We start from the raw sequence: 21,177 nt of genomic DNA on the forward strand, positions 1-21,177 counted from the left end.
GGTTATGGGTTATTAGTGAGGGATGCAAAGACCTAGAAACAGCTAATTTAGTCTATTCTTTTTAAATAAACATTAATTAAAAGGAGGAGGAATGAAAGAAAGGATGCCAAATCAAGAAACATAGGGGAATAAAATTCATGACCCCAAAATGTGTAACTCTGGAATAAGGATTAATTTAGACTGATTATTTTTAAGAAACAGAAGCCTCAGAAGTTTTTCTTGTTATCTCCCCCTTCACTGCCTAAAATGATTTAGATAAAGGTCCTGTTCTCAGAAAAAGCTATCAGCAGAGACATCTGCAAAGAATATGGGCTAGTTGTGGTGTGGGAAGCCCAGCAGGGCCTAGACATCAGTATCCACTCTCTCTTATTGTCTCTGCCTGGCCCAGAGAATGGTTATTTACCAAACATTTGCTTTTCCATCTCCATGTGAATTGTCTTCCTTCTCTTCTGAAGACCCAAACCCCCACCCTCAACATTTTCTTTTGTTGTTGGCTGAAGAAGGCATTTAAGGTGAGGGCTTTGGCCATTTTGGAGGTAAAATCAGTTTTCCTGGGTCTCTCCCATTTATATGTTTTATTAAACTTTTATTTGATTTTCTCCTGTTAATCTATCTCATGTCAATTTAATTTTTAGATAAGCCAGAAGAACCTAGAAGTATAGAAGGTAATTTTTCCTCCCTCACAGAAGCAACTTTTGAAGAAGGAAGGGACTTGAACAGTGTGACAAACATTATGTCTCTCCTGTTATAGATGGAAATGTACCCTCCCCCCAAACTTCCTGTGTTGAATTCCTAACCCCTACTACCTCAGACTGTGACTGTACTTGGAGATAGGGCTTTTAAAGGAGCAATTAAATTAAAATGAGGCCATTAAGGTGGGACCTAATCCAATCTGACTGGTGTCCCTATAAGAAGAGGAGATTAGGATACACAGAAAACATCAGGGGTACAAGCACAGAGGGACAACCATATGAAGAGCAAGAGGATGGACATGGACAAGCCAAGAGGAAACCACCTCTGCTAGCACTTTGATCTTGGCCTTCTAGCCTCCAGCACTGTGGGAAAATAAATTTGTTTTTTTAAGACACCTGGTGTGTGTCATTTTGTTATAGCAGCCCTAGCAGACAATGGCCATTCTCCATCACCTCTATACCACCTTGTTCATTGATTCCCACCCCACCACCCCATCACCGATTTTGTTAAGAAACAGAGTGAGCTAACCACTGGACATAAATTATGACTGAGTTAAGCCAGTCTTTTTCAAGTTCTCTTCAATTAAGGCAATTGGAAAGTTTCAGTTTGCTACTTTTACGTCTACCAGTTTTTTGTGGTAGAATATATTTGTTATTCAGCAAATATTCACTCTCTACTCACCCCAGCTCACCCCCGACCCCAGGGAGGAATATAGCTCTCTGCTCCACGAGGTTGAACTTTGGCCAGTGGAATGCTAGTGTGCATGATGGAAGCAGAGATTTTAAATGTGTTTGCACAATTTGACTTAATTTTTGGTGCTTCAGCCATCCACTATGAGAAGAAGATGTCCTGGAGAGTCACTGGTCTCAGACTTGTGAGAGAGAAATAAATGTGTATTGGTGTAAGCCACTGAGATTTGAGAGCTGTTTTTATGCAATAGAATCATAGCAATAAATAGCTGATGAAACCTATATTTTTGTTTTTAACAAAAAGTGAATGAGACTAGTCGCAAAAATTGAGAGGCAACTATGTCCAAATGGAATTTAATAACAATGACAATTTCTGCTTTCATTGTATTCATTTTTAATTTCCTCCATTGTGGCAAGTAAAATAATTTTTTACTTCTGGTAGTGGTACAGAGTTTCATTTGGGCTAGTATTTTTTTTGTTTTTTATTTAATTTTAAGGAAATAAATATAAAAGGAAATATTGAGTAAGTAAGAATAGAGGTAATTGGGCATGGTTATAGCAAAAAGAAAAAAGATATAAAGAAAGAGAAAGAGCGAAAGAACAAAAGAGTGAAAGGAAGGAAGGAAGGAAGGAAGGAAGGAAGGAAGGAAGGAAGGAAGGAAGGAAGGAAGGAAGGAAGGAAGGAAGGAAGAAAGGGAGAAAGGAAGGAAAGGAAGGAAGGAAGGAAAGATGCAACATGGATGACTGAAGTTTGAGAAACATTAGCATAAGAATGGGGCAAGCTTACAGAGGAGAAGGGAAGGGATGAGGCCAAAATGAAAATCCGAAAGAAAAGGCAAGTAGTGTCATCTTTCCTGAAAAGAAGTAGCCAAGGATCTGTGTGGAAAGCAGCTAACGTAGAGTTGAAGGTATGAGCTTGAGTTCTGTTACTACAGAGGATGCCCTGCTCACTTTAGTCCTCAGTTTCTCATCTGAGAAATGGGAGTGACCCAACATCTCCACGGGGATGCAGTAGACATTCATGGATATCATGCCAGTGGAAGGACCTCACAGGGTTCAGGGGAACACCTAAGAAGAGGTTCAAGTTTTAGAGATGTGAGAGTGAGGAACTGAAGTGGGGGCCAAGAGAGTGAATGTGCTCCCAGCCAGACTGGGCACAGCAAACCAGCTGTGTGAACTCTGATCAGAAGTAACATCTTCTTTAATTTAACTACCCTTAACTAAACTTTCAGTCGACCGAGAGAGCCAGTCTGCCCACAGATGGAGAAACAGAGGGGAGGAGTAAGCAGGGTGGGATCATTTGCTCAGAAGAGCAGGAGTACTTACAGAATCTAAGATCCAACTTTTTGGTAGAGTCATGACTTTTTTTGTTGTTTTTTTTTTTCTCCACCCACTCATGGGTACCATTCCATTGCCCACATCTCTCCAAGGCCTGGGAACCCTGAAAAGAAGAGGGTCCTGGGATAAGAGAAACAGAGACCCCTGGGGCTTTGAGCTGGATAGGGAGCCTCTCCCACAATTGGTTTGGAAGGTCCAGATGTCCCAGGAAGCCCCACAGAGGGTGTGACAGAATGGATATCTGAAACCCGCAATACAGAAAGGGCCCTACAGAGAGTCAGGCTCTCCGCCATAACTTGATATTACTAGCTCCCCACGTGGTGTCCAGGACTATTGAGTCAGGGGAAGAGATTATAGAGAATTCGTATCAGCTCTTAAATGCCTTAAGCCAGAAGTGACATGTGTCACTTCCACCTGGAGTGCATTGTCCAAAATTGGAATTCAATAGCTTCCCCTAACTCCAGAAGAAGCTTGGAAATGAGAGAGACATGCAAGTGGAATCTTCAGAGAATTCTACTGTATGCCATACACCCATTGTTAGGGTGAGAAAACTGAGGCACAAAGGGATAAGAGAACTGCTCAGTGTCATGGACCTGGTAACTGGTAAAGGCCAGGCTGAAACCCAGGCTGCTGGCCCCAGCGCCTGTCTTCCGGACCGGAACACTGGTGTTAGTTCCACACGAGAGATTTCTTGAGATCCAGAGACTGTCTCATGCACTGTTCCTCCTGTTCCCATTATCTTCTCAAAGGTGACTGCCTCTTCTGTTTGACTAACAGGGTTTCTTGTACTTTATAATCTTTAGCTTACTGTAGCCAGTCAACTTGCCCTGCCTTCTTACTTGCTCCTCTCCGTAACAGGAGTCTAACCTGAGCTGAAATTTCATCATGAACACATCGGCCAGGAGGAGCAAGACCCACATCTCGGAAGCCAGGCTTGCCCCTCAGCCCTGGCAGGGGTGTTCTAGGAGTCTCCAGCGATCTTTCATGGTGGCTTTGAGCAGAGGTATTTTTCTCCCTGGTTCAATGGAGGTTGAGAGGGAAAAGGTGATGGGAAAGTTGGACCAGGATACTGGAGATCCCCCACCTCCTAACCACACCCCAAATTGTCTCTAGACATTTTGTTAGAAATACTGTCTATGAAACACTTGGGCTAGGTCTTGGACTGGGACTTTGCACGTTCAGTTGTTAGACAACTAACAAATAGTTGTTAGAAAACTAACAAGCCACTACCTGTGACATTCCAGGCTTACCTAATGTAGCATCAATCCAGAGTCTACATGCCTGAGCCAGGTGCTTTGCAGACTGTACATCCTACAGAGCTTTCAAAGATCACATGGAACCAATCTTATTAACAACCACCCACTCCTCCATTTTTCGGATGACAATATCAAAATTAGAAGAGGTAAATGGCTTGCCACGGGCCACCTTGTAAGTGGCTGTGCCAGGATTCAAGCTCCAGACTGTGGGATTCCAAAGACCGTGCATTGTTCGAGTACACCAAACTGTTTCTCTTAAAATCCTGAGTTAATAAAACAGCGCACGTGGATTATGTTTGCATTGTGCTATGTACTTTTCATGTATTATTTCATCTAACAGTAATAAAGACAGCAACAAAGAACTACCGCCGGAGACAGGTGTCACTGTTATCACTCCCATCTCACAGAGAAGGAAACTGAAGACTAGAAACAGGAGGTCCATGAAGGTCAAAAAGATGTAATGGCAGACCTGAGGCTTAAGCCCAAAACTCCCCGCCCCCACAGCACAGGCTTTAATGACTAGCCAACACTGGCACTTGGCTGTCATTCAAATGAAAATATTGGACGTACTGGACTGGGGAGGAGGAGCAGGTTAGCCTCAGAGAACTTGCAAAAGTGCTCCATTTGGCTTAATTTATTCATTCACACTGCAAGGCATGCCCACAAGAATCGGAGAGTACTTTATAGTTTGTTTTTCGAACTGATTTTTTCTCTCCATGGGAGCTTGTGATTGCTTTCTGCCCTTTTCTATGTGAGTATCTCCTCCCCCTTTGAATGATTCAATTCCTGCCAGGTTCTCCACCCCCAGCGGTGGCCAGGAACTAAGTCCTGTTATGTGAACACTCCTGGGAACTTCTGATCAGAGAGAACTGAACGTGCAAAGTCCCAGTCCAAGACCTAGCCCAAGTGTTTCATAGACAGTATCAGGTAAGACAAAGGTGAATGACACCTTATTTGGGAGGGAATGTGTGTGTGTGTGTGTGTATCTGTCACAGGGCAGCAAAGTGTATACAGAGCCTTGAACTTAAAATCTGAAGGCCCAATTTCAAATTCTGGCAATGCCACTTACAGACCTTGGGCACGTCTGTTAACTTCTCTGACAGTTCATTTCCTTTACTGCAAAATGAGAATGATGGTACTGAGTGAGAGGGATTGATGCGAACATAAATGTCATATGCCTAGCACCATGGCTGGCTCATAGGTGATCGACTGAATGTTAGACAGCTCACCAAGTGTGGTGAGATGCATTCCAGTTAAACTCACAGTCTCGTTAGTTGAAGAATTCAGAGCAATGTCAACTTGCTACCCCGTGATTAGAACTTAACACTTGATCACAATTACCTGAGTGTGTACCAGATACTTTTACCTGCTATCTGGTTTCTTAAATGTGGTGAGCTGTGCAAGGAGGGTGCTAAGGGGAATAAAAAAGACCCAGAAGATCAACACTGGAAAGAAAACTCCACTCTGCAGAAGTTTGTTCACATTATACAAAAAAAAAAAGTTTTTAATTATCTAATTTGGGGGTTGGCTTCAGAATTTGCTGGGAGCTAGAGAGCACCTCAACATGTTATTGAGCCCTTATTGTAAAAGTGTCATGTAGATTATCTCACTAATCTTTGTGGAAGCCAGATAGCAGGCATTATGACTGTGCCCCCCAAGGTCAGAGGTGTAAATGGTGGCCAGGACCTCTTAGCTGGTAGACAGTGGAGTCGAACCTGGCTCTGTAACACTAGGACCCCCTATAACACACTAAGTATGTTGCCTCAGAAGATAAATAGCTTTTCCAGTCCGAATGCTTGTTTGCAGGACCTCTTGGCACTGTGTACCAGTCATGTGGGATTGGGTCCATCTAATGCCTTCATTTTAACTTAATTACCTCATTAAAGATTCTGTCTCCAAACAGAGTCGCATTTTGGGGTGCTGAAGGTTGGGATTTCAACACATGAAATTTGAGGGGACACCATTCAGCCCACAGCAAAGGATTCGCTTCCTCATTATTACTCTTCCTTTCGTTTTGGCTTTTAGCCACTTATTAAAGTGTTGTGTACGCTCTCCTTGAGTATTTTAAGGAAGATCCTGAGGTTGCTTACATGCCTTTGTATAAAAAGAGCAACTGATATTCTTGCTCTAACTCAGCTCATGCCTGTGGAGGGAGGTATGTGTTGGGAAAAAATAGCAGAGAAGGCAGGCTTTTAGAACCAATTCTGCTACTAAGTTTGTCTTGCAACCTAGGGGAAATTCCTGTCCCTCTTGGGATGTTGGCCAAATCAAGATTTTTATTTTATTTTATTTTTTTATTATTGTTTTTTTTTTATTCAAATCAAGATTTTTAAAGTCAAAGATCCCCAAGGATTGGACAGGTACAGTAAATGGAGAAGCAGGTGGGTGTGACAAAATGAGAAGTGGCAGAAACTATGTCAAATTAGAGAACCTTCCATGTAAATTGAGCAGACAGTTCTCAGCTCCAGTCAGTTGGTACCAAGTTGAAATGAAACCCCAATGTTGCTGGACCTTCTAAGCTTTCAGGAGAACTCTTCAAGGCTTTTAAATAAAATCTCCTAAATTTTAAATGTTGGCAATTCAAAATTTTTCCTCCAAAGACTGAGGGCTAAAGGTAGTATGTCTGAAGACCAGGTTATGGGCCAGCTAATATCTTAGGATCTTTCTTCCTTCAAGTGCTCTGATAAAACAAAAGACAGTACTGTTGACTGACAGGCACTGAAATGGAAGGGGGCATACTTTAGTTCACGTGGCCCAAGGATCCACACTGTCAAGCAGGGACGAAACTAAGGGATGAAACTTTCACATACCTCTCCTCTTTTCTGCAGACAGACAATAGCAGTGTTCTGAGGACAGCAACAAAATTAACTGGCATTAGGTTACTATGGGTCTAAACAAGTTGAAAATAAATTGAGTCAAGTTTTACCAATCTATTCTACAGGTCTGTTGTCAGGCAGTATCATCTTACTGCTGAAACTGAGGAGGAGGGAGCTTAATTGTTTACCATGATAAAGTGCTTGAACCTCAAGACTATTTCTGACGTGGCTTTCTTCCAATTTTCGCAATCAAACTTTAAGAAGGGCCCTAATACATGAGAGTTTCACTCCCAGGTAGAAGCATTTGTTGGGATCTGGAGTGACAAGTTTTACTTCATGGGTCAAGTGATAGATTGGTAATCGTTGCCTGGAATGCTGTCCTGGGAAAGACCCTGGTGTCAGACCCCAATCCAGTAGGGAAGTCGCTGTGATATTAGCCTCATCTGTCCTGAGTATGGTTGGGCATATTTGTCAATATTCTTATAGCCCCAAGTGACGGGACCCCAGTCTCAGGGAGGAAAAATTGCTGGCTCATCGAATTCAGTTCAGGATATTAACAAGAGAAGTGAAGAGGGGCCTCAGGAATAGTATGAACCAGCAAACTGAATGCCTCTAAGATACTCTCTGCTCCTTATTTCTATGAAAATTTTACACAAACATTTTGGAGAGGGATTATGACTCGCCCAGTTTGGATTTTAAAAAATCTTGGGAAATGACTGCTTGACTCTGGACCAATCAACTTTGGACAGGTGGTGGAATCATTTAAAAACTTGACAGTTTCCATGAGAACCACATATTTGGGTTCAGTGGGAAGAGAGACCTCCAGAGCAAGGGTAGTATGAGATACAGGACTTTCAAAATGGTGAGTTTCTACCAAAATGAGGGCTACATGGCTGCCATCCCAGGGGGTGAGGGAGAACAAGAAGACCCTCAGGGATGTGTGCCAACCTTATCTAGTAGCTACAGCCCTGCCCCATCATTTTTTTTTTTTTTGCCTTGTGATTCCTCAGTTGAGAAGAGAAATCCCACCTAAATCAGTAAGTTGTGCCTTCCAAATTCCAATGAGCTCAAACAAAGCCATCACTCTAGCAATTAACCAGGAATATGCCTCCATTTTGCAGAGGAAATTCCTGCTCCAGCGATCAACCTATTTGCCATCTCTTCCCAAGGCAGGTGGTGAGCTGAGAATTCTGTGCCTGCTTCCTGAGGACTGCTCCACCCACCATGCAATGGCTAATGAACTTCCGACTCCTCCGGGGCATCCTCAAATCCTTCCATGGCTTCCACCCTGCCCCTCAGCGCCTGTGCAGACGGTTTTTATCAGGACCTGGAGACCCCAGCTGGAATGACTACGTTAGACCCAAGGAATTTAATTTTGCAAGTGATGTAGTAGATTACTGGGCTCAAATGGAAATGGTAAGGAGGCACCCTTGATGGGGGTGGTGAGAACAGGATTTGCTTCACTGGTCTTATCTTGCCCCTTAGAAGACTCAGGGGCACCGAACCAAGAACAGCTTCTGACTGAGCTTGTAAGTGCCCTGAGAAAAGCTTATGTTTGGGGGTTCAATTCCCAGCTTGGACATTTCCTCAATTCTCTGAGCCCCAGTGGTTTTACCTGTGAAATGGAGATAATTTCATTTAAGAAACAAGATAGCAGGTGAAAGTATCTGGTACACAGTCAGGTAATTGTGATCAAGTGTTAAGTTCTAATCACAGGGTAGCAAGTTGACGTTGATCTGAATTCTTCAACTAACAAGACTGTGAGTTTAACTGGAATGCATCTCACCACACTTGGACTTGACTTCAGGATACATCCACAGGGAGGGGACTCCTGATTGTGCACGTGAACACCTGACGCATAACTAAGTCATATCATCTGTCTTCCTATGAGGATAGCAAGTGCAGCTGTGGTGCTCCCCATCAGATACAACCATGAGCGTGGCTTCAGGGTGTGTCCAGGGAATCCAGTCTCTGTGGTCTCTGCTGAAAGACACACATGCTTGGTTTGTCTTTTCCCAAGAGACAGACCACGAGAGAAGTGGTGACACTAGGATTTGGGATGGACAATGGGTGGTGTTCCAGCTACTAAATTCCAGCAGGTGATGTTCACATCATGAAAACTCACTCAATGCTGTCTTTGTACAGAAGACTGAATTCACCTGAGGTGGAGGCAGAGAGTTGATGTATTTTTAATTTCCCATAAACAAACGTTCGTAGGTTAGCATTCGAAGCTTATGTGCCTTTCACAGGGACTTCTTCCCTACCTCCTTCTTTTTCCTTTTTCTGAATTTTCATGGTAACTCCAGGGAAAATAGAGCCCTCAGTTAGGAAGAGCATTTTTTAATGTGCCATGTTGAGAGCTTTGCATTTAATATTCTGATTAGATGGGCACATTTATTATCCTCACTTTCTAAATGGGGAACCTGAGGTTCCAAATGTTCAAAGAACCTACAGAATAAGCCAAACAAGTGAAGAAGCAGGATTTAGGTCCAGGCTGTTGGGTTCTATGATCCTCTGCCTAATCTGGCCTCACAATCTGATCATGTCAAAACATTTCTGCCTTCAGACTATAAACTGACTTTCATCACTGCCCATCCCAAAAGTCTGGTTAAGACCTTTTGAATCACAAGGTGGGCCAGAGAGGGAGGACACAGAGAAGGCGAAGCGATGCCATCACTTTTCTCTGCATTTATCTTCATAAAAAGTCCTACACATAAACCCATGGAGATAATAACCGAGTGAACATTTGCCCAGAGAATCCCCCATCTTTGTTAGGTTTTATATCACCTTTTTTTAGTCATTGTCAGTTCCTCCATATCTTCACATTTTTCGTATCCCCAGCATCCCCATCTCATTAATGTTCATTCTCACAACACTTCTGACCTGTCTGCTTCTACTTTTCCAATTGTCTTAATGAAGATCAGTGTCTCTCGAGTGACGTGTGGGCCTGACACTTAGCTGTCCCTTAGTACACTTTTGTGTCATTAATTAATTTTGAAACTTACCTTGTAAGCACAAAAGACCTTCCAGAGGGCATGAGTGCTCTCCAGATACCAGAGTCCATGCCGGCTTCCTGTGTGACCCCTTACAACTTAACAAACATCACTGATCCATAGCCTAATGAACAACACAACCCAGATCATAACAAATTACATAATTTATTTTGACTCCATTTTCAACGCATTACACTTGTAAAACCTTTAAGTTAGAAATCTAACAGTTTACTGTGATTTTTTTTTAAGTGTAAGACAGCCAACACAGGTCCAAGGGTGGAATAGAGTCACTTATTCAGGCCACCAATTTATAACCCCTGACTGTCCTTGGAAATTAAACCTTATATCAATTTCTAAGGCCCCTAGGCTCCTAGAATATTACACGTCAGTTGATTCCTGGAGTAGCCTCCCACATCTATTCATGAGAAGTCACATTCATGTCCAAAATCATTCATTCTGTCTCTTTGATACTTCATTCATTCATTCAGTTAAGATTCAGTGAATACCTAACATGCGCCAAAGCATTGTTCTAGAAAATAGGGGTAAAAAAGTAAACAACATACAATTCTTCATTTTTCCTCTTTGGACAGTGTGATTCTCCACTTCATGTCCCAGGATAGGTAAGCACAGCATTAAGTGATATTAACTTCTGTTTGTTTCGGCAAAAGTCATGACAGAAGCAAATTTGTCCTACCAATGTTGATGCAATTTAGTATTAAAATATTGCTCAATCAGTGTAAATATCTACAAACCACAAAGCTTAAGAAAAGCAACAGCTCAATGTCATTGCCACATAACGTCTGGCTCTTTGCTCTATAATATTTCCCAAAAGAAATTGATTTATATGCTGACAAACTTTCTAAATTTCTTAATATGCAATAGTCATGTCTGTCTAGATTTTTTCTGGGCCAGTGGGTCTGTGTTTTGTGGTTCTTGAATTTAAATCAATCTATCTGTCTGTCTATCTGTCTATCTATCTATCTATCTATCTATCTATCTATCTATCTATCTATATTTTAGGTTTTTTTCCTGGGTTGTGGGAAAGGAGATAATTATATTTATTTATTTATTTTTAGAGGAGATACTGGGGATTGAACCCAGGACCTCATGCATGCTAGCATGCTCTCTACCACTTGAGCTATACCCTCCCCTTAAATCTATAATTTTATATAAGTAATCAGTAACAATCCTATTTACTTAGTTAATCCATATGAATTGATACTCAGTAACTGTGTCTCCTAGTTTGGCATATCATTTGATGAGCCTGTAAGAAGTATACATATTTCTTATCAATGGCAATTTACAAAAGAGTAACATGCCATTTATCATAGTAAGTTATATGTAAACCACTTTCTTTGTAAGTTAAATTACAATCAATTAGATATGTAGACATATTTAAAATAATTAGTTTGGCTATAATCTACATCCAGCAAATTTAATTACTGTCTAATTTAGAAAAAAAATGATAAGTTTTATCTAAAGAAATGAGGTTTCAGGTCTTATATTTAAGTCTTTAATGTATTTTGAGTTTCTTTTCTGATCTCATCTTTAGTTTTTTAATTGAAGTATGATTGACTCACATAAAAAATAATAAGTGTACAACATAGTTGATTCAATATTTTTATACATTTCAAAATGATCACATGATAAGTCTAGTTATCTATCACCATACAAAGCTATTAAAATATTATTGACTACATTCTGTATTCTATATATTATATCCCTGTGACTTACTTATTTTCTAGCTGTAAGTCTGTGCCCTCTTAGTCCCCTTCACTTATCTCATTCATCCCCCAAGCCTCTCCCCTCTGGCAACTACCAGTTTGTTTTCTGTATCTAGCAGTCTGTTTGTTTTGTTATTTTTGTTCATTTACTTGTTTTTTAGATTCCACATGTAAGTGAAATTATATGATATTTGCTTTCTCTGTCTGACTATAAGATCCACTAGTTCTATCCATGTTGTCACAAATGCCAAGACTTCATTCTTTTTAATGGCTCAGCAATATTCCATTTTGATATTAACCCCTAATCAGATACATCTTTAGCAAATATCTTCTCCTATTCAATAGGCTGCCTTTCTGTTTTGTTGATTGCTTCTTTCACTGTGCAAAAGGTTTTTATTTTGATGTAGTTCCATTTATTTTTGCTTTTGTTGCCCTTGCCTGAGGAAACAGATCCAAATAAATAGTACAAAGATCAATGTCAAAGAGCATATGCTGCCTATGTTTTCTTCTAGGAGTTTTAAGATTTCAGGCCTTATATTTAAGTCTTTAATCTGTTTTGAGTTTATTATTGTATATAGTATGAGAAAGTATTCTAGTTTGATTCTTTTGCATAGGGGTCCAGTTTTCCCAAAATATTTATTGAAGAGGCTGTCTTTTCCCCATTGTATAATCATACCTCTTTGTTGTAGATTAATTAAACATGTTAAGGGTGGGTTTATTTCTGAACTCTCTTTTCTTTTCCATTGATCTATATGTCTGTCTGTACCAGTAACATTTTGTTTTGATTACTATGGCTTTGTAGTATAGTTTGAAATCAGAGAGCAAGATACTTCCAGCTTTGTTCTTTTTTCTCAAGTTTTTTTTTTTTTTTGGCTATTTGAGGTCTTGTGCATTTCCATGCAAATTATAGAAATTTTCCAAGTTTTGTGGAAAATGCCATTAATGTTTTTATAGTAATTACATTAAATCTGTAGATTGCCTTGGAACTATGGCCACTTTAACAATGTTAATTCCTCCAATTCATGAGCTTTCCTTTGTGTTTAATTGATTTTTTTAGTAGTATGCTCTCATTTCTTTTTCACTGCCTTTTGTGTATATTCTGTAGATAATTTTTTGTGGATACCATAGGGATTACATATAATATTCTAAAGTCATTACAATCTATTTTGAACTAATAAGAACTTAGCTTTATTCACATACAAAACCCTACTTGTTTCCAGCTTCCTCTCACCTCCCCATGTTATGTTATTGATGTCACAAACTCATCTTTACATATTGTGTACCCATTATAGATTTATAATCAACTGTTTTTATGCTTTTATCTTTTACATACTGTGAAAGAATAAAAAGTAAACTTATAAACCAGAATTATAATACTAGTTTTTATATTTCTCTGTGTATGTATCTTTATTAAAGAATTTTATTTTTGTATTCAAGTTACTCTCTAATGTATTTTTGCTTCAACTTGAACTCCTTTTAGTATTTCTTGTAGAGAAAGTCTAGTGGTAATAAACTCCCTCAATGTTTTTTGTCTGAGAATGTCTGAATTTCTCCCTCATTTTTGAAGGACAATTTTGCTAGATACACAGTTTCTGGTTGACAATATTTTTCCTTCCCCATAACTTTAACTATACAATCCACCTGTCTTCTGGCCTGCAATCCAGTGATAAGCTTATTAAGAATTTCTTATACATGATGAGTCACCCTTCCTCTGCTGCTTTCAAGATTTTTTCTGTCTTTTATAGTTTGATTGTAATACATCTCTGTGTGGGTGTCTTTGGGTTTTCCTGTTTGGAGTTCGCTGAGCCTCTTGCACTTATGTATACATCCCTTTCCTCAAATTTGAGGAGTTTTCAGCCATTAATTATTCAAATAAGTTCTATGTCCCATTTTCTCTCTTTCTTCTCCTTCTAATACTCCCAGAAAATGTATATTGGTCTGTTTGTTTGTGCCCATAAATTCCTTAGGCTCTGTTCACTTTTCCTCATTTATTTTTCTTTTTGCTCCTCAGACTCAATAATTTTAAATAACTTGTCTTCAAGTTTACTGATTCTTTCTTCTTCCCACTCAAGTCTGCTGTTGAGCCCATTTGTGAAGTTTTCAATTCAGTTATTCTATTTTTCAGCTCCAGAATCTCTGTTTGGTTCTTTTTAATAATTTGTGTATCTTTGTTGACATTCTCATTTTCTTCATATATCATTTACCTGATTTGCTTAGTTCTTTGTGTGTGTTTTCCTTCAGCTGTTCCAACATATATATGATAGTTATTTTAAAATCTTTGTCCAGGACCTGAAGCCTATGTCTCTTTAGGATCAGTTTCTGGAGATTTATTTTGTTACTTTGAATAGGCTATGTTTCTCCTTTCATTTGTAAGCCTTGTGATCTGTTGTTGAAAATTGAATATTAAAAAAAAAAATCCAGCTGCTTCTCTCCATCTTTGCAGACTGTCTCCATGGAGGGAAAGACTTTCAGTAATCTGCCCAGTATGAAAACTTAAGGTCTTCTTAGGCCTTGTCTGGCACGTGTCTTTCCTGGGCCTATACATTTGCTTTTTCCCCTAGTTTTCACATACACATGACTGCTTTTCATATTTTTTTTTAAGTCTCATACCTGCTTCTTCTTGGGACCTTAGATGTTCTATTATATTCCTCTCTCTGTAGTCTCTTACCATAGGTAACCCCAGGTCTACAGTTTCCACACAGTGTGACAGCTGCCACTGCTTTTATACAGCTACAACCTGGTATTCAAATGATGTTATCATTCCCATATGAGCTCCAAGTCAAACAAGACAGAAACGAGTTCCTCATGCAGCCTCCACTGAAAAAGCCAGATTGTTACAAACAAGTTTCAATATTTCCCATCTATCCCTCAGGAGAGGCTGAGAACTGGGTACCTTCCTCCTGAATTGCACCACAGCAGAGAGGAGGTGGTGCAAGAGTGAGCAAAACACACCACAAAATGTCTTGCCATTTTGATTGTGTGTTTGCACTGTTTGAACACTTGTTGATTGCTACACACCCTTGACTGTTTCTAGAGTTTCAACAAAGCTATCTTAGTCTATTTTTATTTTCTTGATGTTTTTGTGAGGGAACAAGGGCCTGAAGCTTCCTAGTCTGACATCTTGCATCTCTAGAGGTACCTTAATTTTAAAAAACATTTTCCCCAAATGTTCAGGAATTAAATTATCCTCTTTTATTTTGTTGTAATAATAATAACAGCAATTTTACTGAGCACCTACTGCATGCCAGGCACTGTTATATACACTTTACTTTTAAAAATAACTAATTTAAACTTTATTACTTTCTAGGTAGTATTATTATACCCATTTTATAGGTGAGAAAACTGAGGCACAGAGAAACACCTACTGTCCATATGGAACTAAGAGAAACACATGGAGGAATAAAATTTTAAGGCTCTAACAGGTGATATGAAGGCTTTTCATGTGATTTGAGAGAAGGGGACTACAGTAGACCAGAAGAAGTCGGCTGGATCACACCTCCCCCCAGTTTCTTTTGGCTCTACAAATGCTTTAAAATGGGATCTCAGTCCTTGAGCTGTACTCACACTGGAATGTAACTATGTTAGCGGATTGGCCAAATTAGTGCCCCTTTCCTTCAAAGCAGGAAATAACATGTGATGTTTGATCTTAACCAGGAGGGCAAGAGAGGTCCCAACCCAGCCCTGTGGTGGGTGAATAATCAAGGGGATGAACTGAAGTGGAGCTTCAGAGAAATAACAGAGTTAACCTGTCGTACGGCGAACGTCTTGACACAGACCTGTGGTCTGCAGGAGGGAGACTATCTAGCCTTGATTCTACCTCGAGTGCCCGAGTGGTGGCTGGTGGCCATAGGCTGCATCCGAACAGGTCAGTGAGCCCAAGGGACCCCAGTAGACCTTAGGGCTGGCCTCAAGCCAGCTGGTCCTGAAATACCAGGTACTTTCTCTTCCCTACCTTTTCTCTTCTTAACAGTCTTTCTTTTTCTCAGGCTCTCTCAACTATAATTATACTCATTCTCATTCACTCTTTCACTTACACTCACACACTCTCAAATAAGGTCTTAATTCCCTCTCATTTATACACACACACTTTCTCTTGCACGAGCTCAGACATTTTTACCTTTTTTTTAAAGAGTCATCCATTGTTAACATTTTGCCATGCTTGAGCCCTTCTCCACCAGTGAGTCATTTAAGAATCAGTTGCGGGCATTGTGATACCGCTGAACACCAGATAAACATGAGAGCACGCATCTGCTAAGATCCAAGACATTCCACTTATAGAACCACAATAGAGTTAACACAGAAGGAGTTTAACACTGATGCAATAGAGTTACCTGAGAATCAGCTTCAAGATGGCAGAATAGAAGGATGTGGAGCTCACCTCCTCCCATAGATACATCAAAAATACATCTACATGTGGAACAGTGCTCTCAGAATACCTAATGAACTTTGGCAGAAGATCTTGTACAAGTGGAACTACAAGGAAAATCATCACAAAACTGGGTATGAGAGAAAGAAGAAAAGGAAAAGGAAATTGGGATGGGACCGTCCCTTCAGGGATGGAGTAGTGAAAGAGGAAAGGCACCCTCACTCTGGGGAGCCCTTTCTCCAGTGGGGAGGTCAGCTGAGCTAGAAGGGGGGCTTCAGAGGCATGGAGGAGGGCACTGGAGCCACTCTGCAGCAGACAGAATGGAGGGAAAATGGCACAGACGGTCCATGCAGTCCCTAGACTGATGTGCGAACCAGGTGGCGTGTGCCAGGATTGGGTGCTGGAGCTTGGGCTCCAGACAACTGACTCGGTGAGAAGACTGGGGTTAATAGCACAGAGGCAGCCTCAGGGGCTTCAGTGTGGTATGGGTTGAGGTGGAGAGTTTGTGCAAAAGAGCCTGGGTCTGCCATAGAAAGCCCCACGGTTGGTGCACATGACAGGAGGGCCACAACACTGCATGCAGGGTGTGGCTTGGCTGGAAAGTCTCTGTTGTTAACATACTCTCACACAGGGAGGAGAGGGTTGTTGTCATAGCAACTGCCTTCACTCACAGGGCATTCCCTGGCCGTAAAGTCCCCACTGTTAACAAGCTCTGTAAGCCCCCATAACAAGTGATAGACAACAGCAGAGAGTATTCTAACTTCATTGTTTTACACACAGGTTTCCACAATAAATGCTGGAGAGGGTGTGGAGAAAAGGGAACCCTCCTACACTGTTGGTAGTTTGGTGCAGCCATTATGGAAAATAGTATGGAGATTGCTCAAAAAAACTAAAAATAGACTTACCATATGATCTAGCAATCCCACTCTTAGGCATACATTCAAAGGGAACTCTAATTTGAAAAGATACATGCACCCCAATGTTCATAGCAGCACTATTTAAAATAGCCAAGACATGGAAGCAACCTAAATGTCTATTGACAGATGACTGGATAAAGAAATTGTGGTATATACACAACGGAATACTACTCAGCCATAAAAAGAATAAAATAATGCCATTTGCAGCAACATGGATGGACCTGGAGATCATCCTACTAGGTGAAATAAGCCAGAAAGAGAAAGAAGGATGCCGTATGATATCACATATATGTGGAATCCTAAAAAAAAAAGGACATGAGTGAACTTATTTACAAAACAGTGACACACTCACAGACATAGAAAACAGACTTATGGTTACCAGAGGGAAAGAGAGTGAGGAGGGACCAGCTGGGAGTTTGGGATTTGTAGATACTAACTACTATATATAAAATAGATTAACAAAAAGGTCCTACTGTATAGCACAGAAAACTCTATTCAATACCTCTTAATGGCCTATAATGGAAAATAATATGAAAATGAATCACTATGCTGTCGACCAGAAATTAACACAACATTGTAAATTGACTTCAATAAAAGTTTAAAAATATAGTTACCTAATATACATTCATAATCAAAATTCCTCATTGACCCAATGATGTCCTTTATAACATTTTTCTGTTTGAATCAAAAATCCAATTGAGAATCATGCATTGCATTTAGTAGTCCTTTAATCTAGTATGTGTGTCTAGCCTTTTCTACAAGAGAATGACATTTTTGCCTTGTCTAGGCCAGTTGCTTTGCAGAAGGTGCCTCAAAATTCGCATTTCTGACCCTTTATTCATGATTACATTCAGGTAAACATTTTTAGCACAAGTACTAGAAGGGTAACATTTCGTCTTTCCCAGTGCATCACATCAGGGATATATGATGTTTGTTTGTCCCAACATCAGTGATGCTATTTTATCCCTTTAGAAAGGTTGTATCCACCTTGGTAAAGGCACCCCTTTGTAGTTAGTAACAAATCTGTCATGTAATATTTATGAGGCTCCATGAATATCCTGTTCCCCAGCTGTCTTTCCCTTTATGGTTTGAGAATCCGTTGATGAATCTTGACTGAACTGAATATTATAATTGTAGTTTTATATGAGAACTTTCTATTTATATCATTCCCTCCACACTTACTAGTTGGCATTCTTCTGTAGATAAGTAGATAGATGGCTTATCTATCTACTGATCTATGTAATCACTATGGGATTCATGGATTCTTTTTTTTTTAATTACTTCAGTTGTTCTATCATGCACGTTCATACAACAGTCTGTCATGCTCTTGCTCATATAGTCTCTCATCTTCTCTCCCAAATAGTTGTCAAGGTCATATGGAATCAAGAATTAATAGCAATGGTAGAGGGAGTATAGAGGTCCATGTCACTCAGAGAGTTAATAGATGGCCCATGAGAAATCCAAGACCTGATCTGAGACCCCTGGGATAAGAAGAATTGAAGAGTCAATAGAGGCAAAAGAACAAGATCCCAAGAATGGGCATAGCACATGGAAATGCTTAGAGTCAGGAGTAGCCTATATGAAGAATGGACATTTTGAAATAGAGAACAGAATTGTGGGAGGAAAAGGTCGAGAGTGGGCAGTGCCCTTGATGTCAAGATGGGGAGTGTGGTGTTTTTCTGGAGAGGGGGCACAGGTGTTAGCGAAGGGAAGAAATGTGGAGGGGAAAAAGTCACTGCTCTGTGGAACTTAAACAGGTAATAATTTGGAAGGTGGGCAGTAGAAAGATTCAGGACAGGGCATCTGCTGGAGAGAGTAGAATCCAGCAGGGGCACCCAGATACCTGAACTCATTGTTGGTGATGGAAGATGGAAGGGAAGCTAGAAAAGTTCAAAGGACAACGTAGTTTACTTTGGGAATGAAGAATGAAGGAGAGAGGAAATTCAAGATGACACAAGGGACTGACAGAGAAGGTAAGCGAGAGGAGAAAAATGGGGGCAGGGATGTAGCTAGTCCTTGGGTCGGGGACACCATTTTGCTTGCATCTTTCCCAGATTCTGTGTAAAGTTGTATGAAGTAGGATTCACCTGTCTAGTGGCTAGATCCATCTAGAGTAGAAAAGGCTAGGGCAGGATGTTCACATTTCAACGTGCATAGGAATCACTTGGAGATGTCGTTAAAATACAGATTCTGATTCAGTAGGTTTGGGGTGGGGTGTGAAATTCTGCGTCCTATGCGGTGCTGATGCTGGTCTGTGGACCACACTTTGCATAGCAAGAGGTTAGGGAATTTCTATGCAGATAAACCAGGTCTGAAGCCCATGGTTGTGACAGAGAAACCTAAAGAACTTCTTTCTCATCCTTAGGGATCATCTTCATGCCAGGGACCATCCAGATGACGACCAAGGATATTCTCTACCGACTACAAGTCTCTAAAGCTAAGGGCATCGTGACCACGGATACCCTCGCTCCAGTGGTGGATTCTCTGGCCTCTGAGTATCCTGGTCTGAAAACCAAGCTCCTGGTGTCCGACCAGAGCTGTAAAGGGTGGCTGGACTTCCGATCATTGATTAAGTGAGTTTCTGGTCTGATGAATGTGTTTTCTGAGGACTAGCAGAAGGCTGTTCAGTCCCAAGTGCTGGTAGACAAGCAGCCAGTGGGAGGAAGCTGATCAGGTCTAAAGCCTAGAACCTCTTCCGAGCTACATTACTGACCCTGGACTAGTTCCTTATCCTCTCTTGGCTGTGAATGTTTTATCTGTAAAATCAGAAAATTGAACTTCCATGCCTCTCTCACTAAAACATAATCTGCCCTTGTGCAAAGGAGATGTGTGAAGTCAGAGGGTTGTAGTGTTGCATCTTCTTTGTAGGTGGGGAATCTGAAATACCATTTTTTATTAAAAAAATATGTGAAGAAGATGAATTTTCAAGGTGAAGTGAGATTGAGGGAAAAATTGAGGCTGTGGGAGCCTCAGGCAGCTTTGGGAGCAAACACTTCCCATCTCCTAGGAGGGTGGGTGCCTCTAGGGACAACTTGAAGGAAGCTAAGGAAGTGTCGACGGTAAGAAAGACCCTCTCCACCGCCAAAACTCTGATTCTGCAAGCCTTCAGTCATTTTTCAAGTCACACACAAACCATGCTGGATTTGTTTTCTTGAAGTAACTCCTCAGTTTTTAAAGCTCTCTAAGGCAAATATTACAGTGAAATCATATCTTATGCTAGATTCTAAAGTCAGAGAATTAAATCAAAGTAGCTTAAATAAAGAATACTCGTTAAAACTCCCCTAAATTGCCTAGAGTCAATACGGTATCATATCTCAGCAAGAACCAGTGTTTCCTCTAGCACTGATATTATTTGCAGTCGCTCTGATTGAAGACATAGGAAGCTTGCATTTACAGAGACTCAGTCCAGGAGAAGCTCCCAAGAATCAAGGCAGACTGAGGAAACTACAAATTCTATCTGTCATCTCCAGCCCATGCCAGGGCAGATGTACATATTTCTTTTACTCTCATTCTCTGTAGCTTTCTCTTCCCCACCTCTTTCACCAAAGTTATGGGGTCAAATTCCTGTAAATCTAGTTTGTGTAAAAGAACAAGTTTAGCAGCGTGACTAAAAACATAGTGTATGGGTCAGACTGTCTGAGTTTGAATCCTAGCTCTGCAACTTGCTGGCTATATATCTTTAGGTAAGTTACCTAACCTCTCTGAACCTCAGTTTCCTTATCTGTAAAATGGACATAAGAGCAGTACTCACCTCTTAGGGTTGCTCCGAAGATTGAATGAGTTCTTATTAGTAAATCTGGAAACATAGTAAATGCTATTGTAATGTTTGTTAAATTAAAAAATAATCCACCATATTTTCCCCATTTTAAAATGAAGAAATATCAGTCCACTGATCCAAGTCACCTATAAACTTTGTCTGATGACTAATACTAGGAGTTTTTCCTCCAGTATTGCAAACCTCAATTTTCTCCAAGTCTTTTCCAAGTTTCGTATTGTTTCTTTTGCTTCGCCAGAGGATGGAAAAACAGGAAACGTGACTTCTCTCCTCTTGTATTGAATCCCTTTGCAGATCAGCATCTCCAGATCACGTTTGTATTAAGTCAAAGACCCTGGACCCAATGGCTGTCTTCTTCACCAGTGGGACCTCAGGCCTCCCCAAGATGACAAAGCACAGCCATGGACTTGCTTTACGATCCGTCTTACCTTCCTGGTAGGAAAGAGGGTACCAGCTTAGAGGCTGGGACACAGATCTGGGGTGGAGTGTGTTTGTGTATGTGCTGGGAAAGGAACTCTAAATGGAAATGACCCCATCCTGTTTCTCCTTTCTGATCTCTTTGGCTCAGACCCCCGATGGCGTGAGAGATGTAGGCTAGGTCTAAGTGTTT

At 40.6% G+C, this 21,177-nt stretch overlaps 1 protein-coding gene across 3 annotated transcripts in view; it reads left to right on the top strand.

Annotated features, from left to right (window-relative positions):
• Positions 1-4,713: 4,713 nt before the first annotated feature.
• ACSM1 (acyl-CoA synthetase medium chain family member 1) overlaps positions 4,714-21,177 on the top strand; it is a 30,535-nt gene continuing 14,071 nt past the window's right edge. Inside the window, exons 1-5 of one of the 3 annotated variants that reach the window (XM_006212110.4) lie at positions 4,714-4,903; positions 7,962-8,208; positions 15,164-15,374; positions 19,158-19,365; positions 20,862-21,002. In XM_006212110.4, coding sequence (XP_006212172.2) covers positions 8,017-8,208; positions 15,164-15,374; positions 19,158-19,365; positions 20,862-21,002 — 752 coding nt within the window. In that variant the 5' untranslated portion in view covers positions 4,714-4,903; positions 7,962-8,016. Of the gene's footprint in view, positions 4,904-7,913; positions 8,209-15,163; positions 15,375-19,157; positions 19,366-20,861; positions 21,003-21,177 lie in introns of all 3 variants that reach the window. The other 2 variants (XM_072942093.1, XM_015245955.3) reach the window with 2 other exon arrangements.

Source organism: Vicugna pacos, chromosome 18, assembly GCF_048564905.1.
Source record: "Vicugna pacos chromosome 18, VicPac4, whole genome shotgun sequence".
Taxonomy (NCBI): domain Eukaryota; kingdom Metazoa; phylum Chordata; class Mammalia; order Artiodactyla; family Camelidae; genus Vicugna; species Vicugna pacos.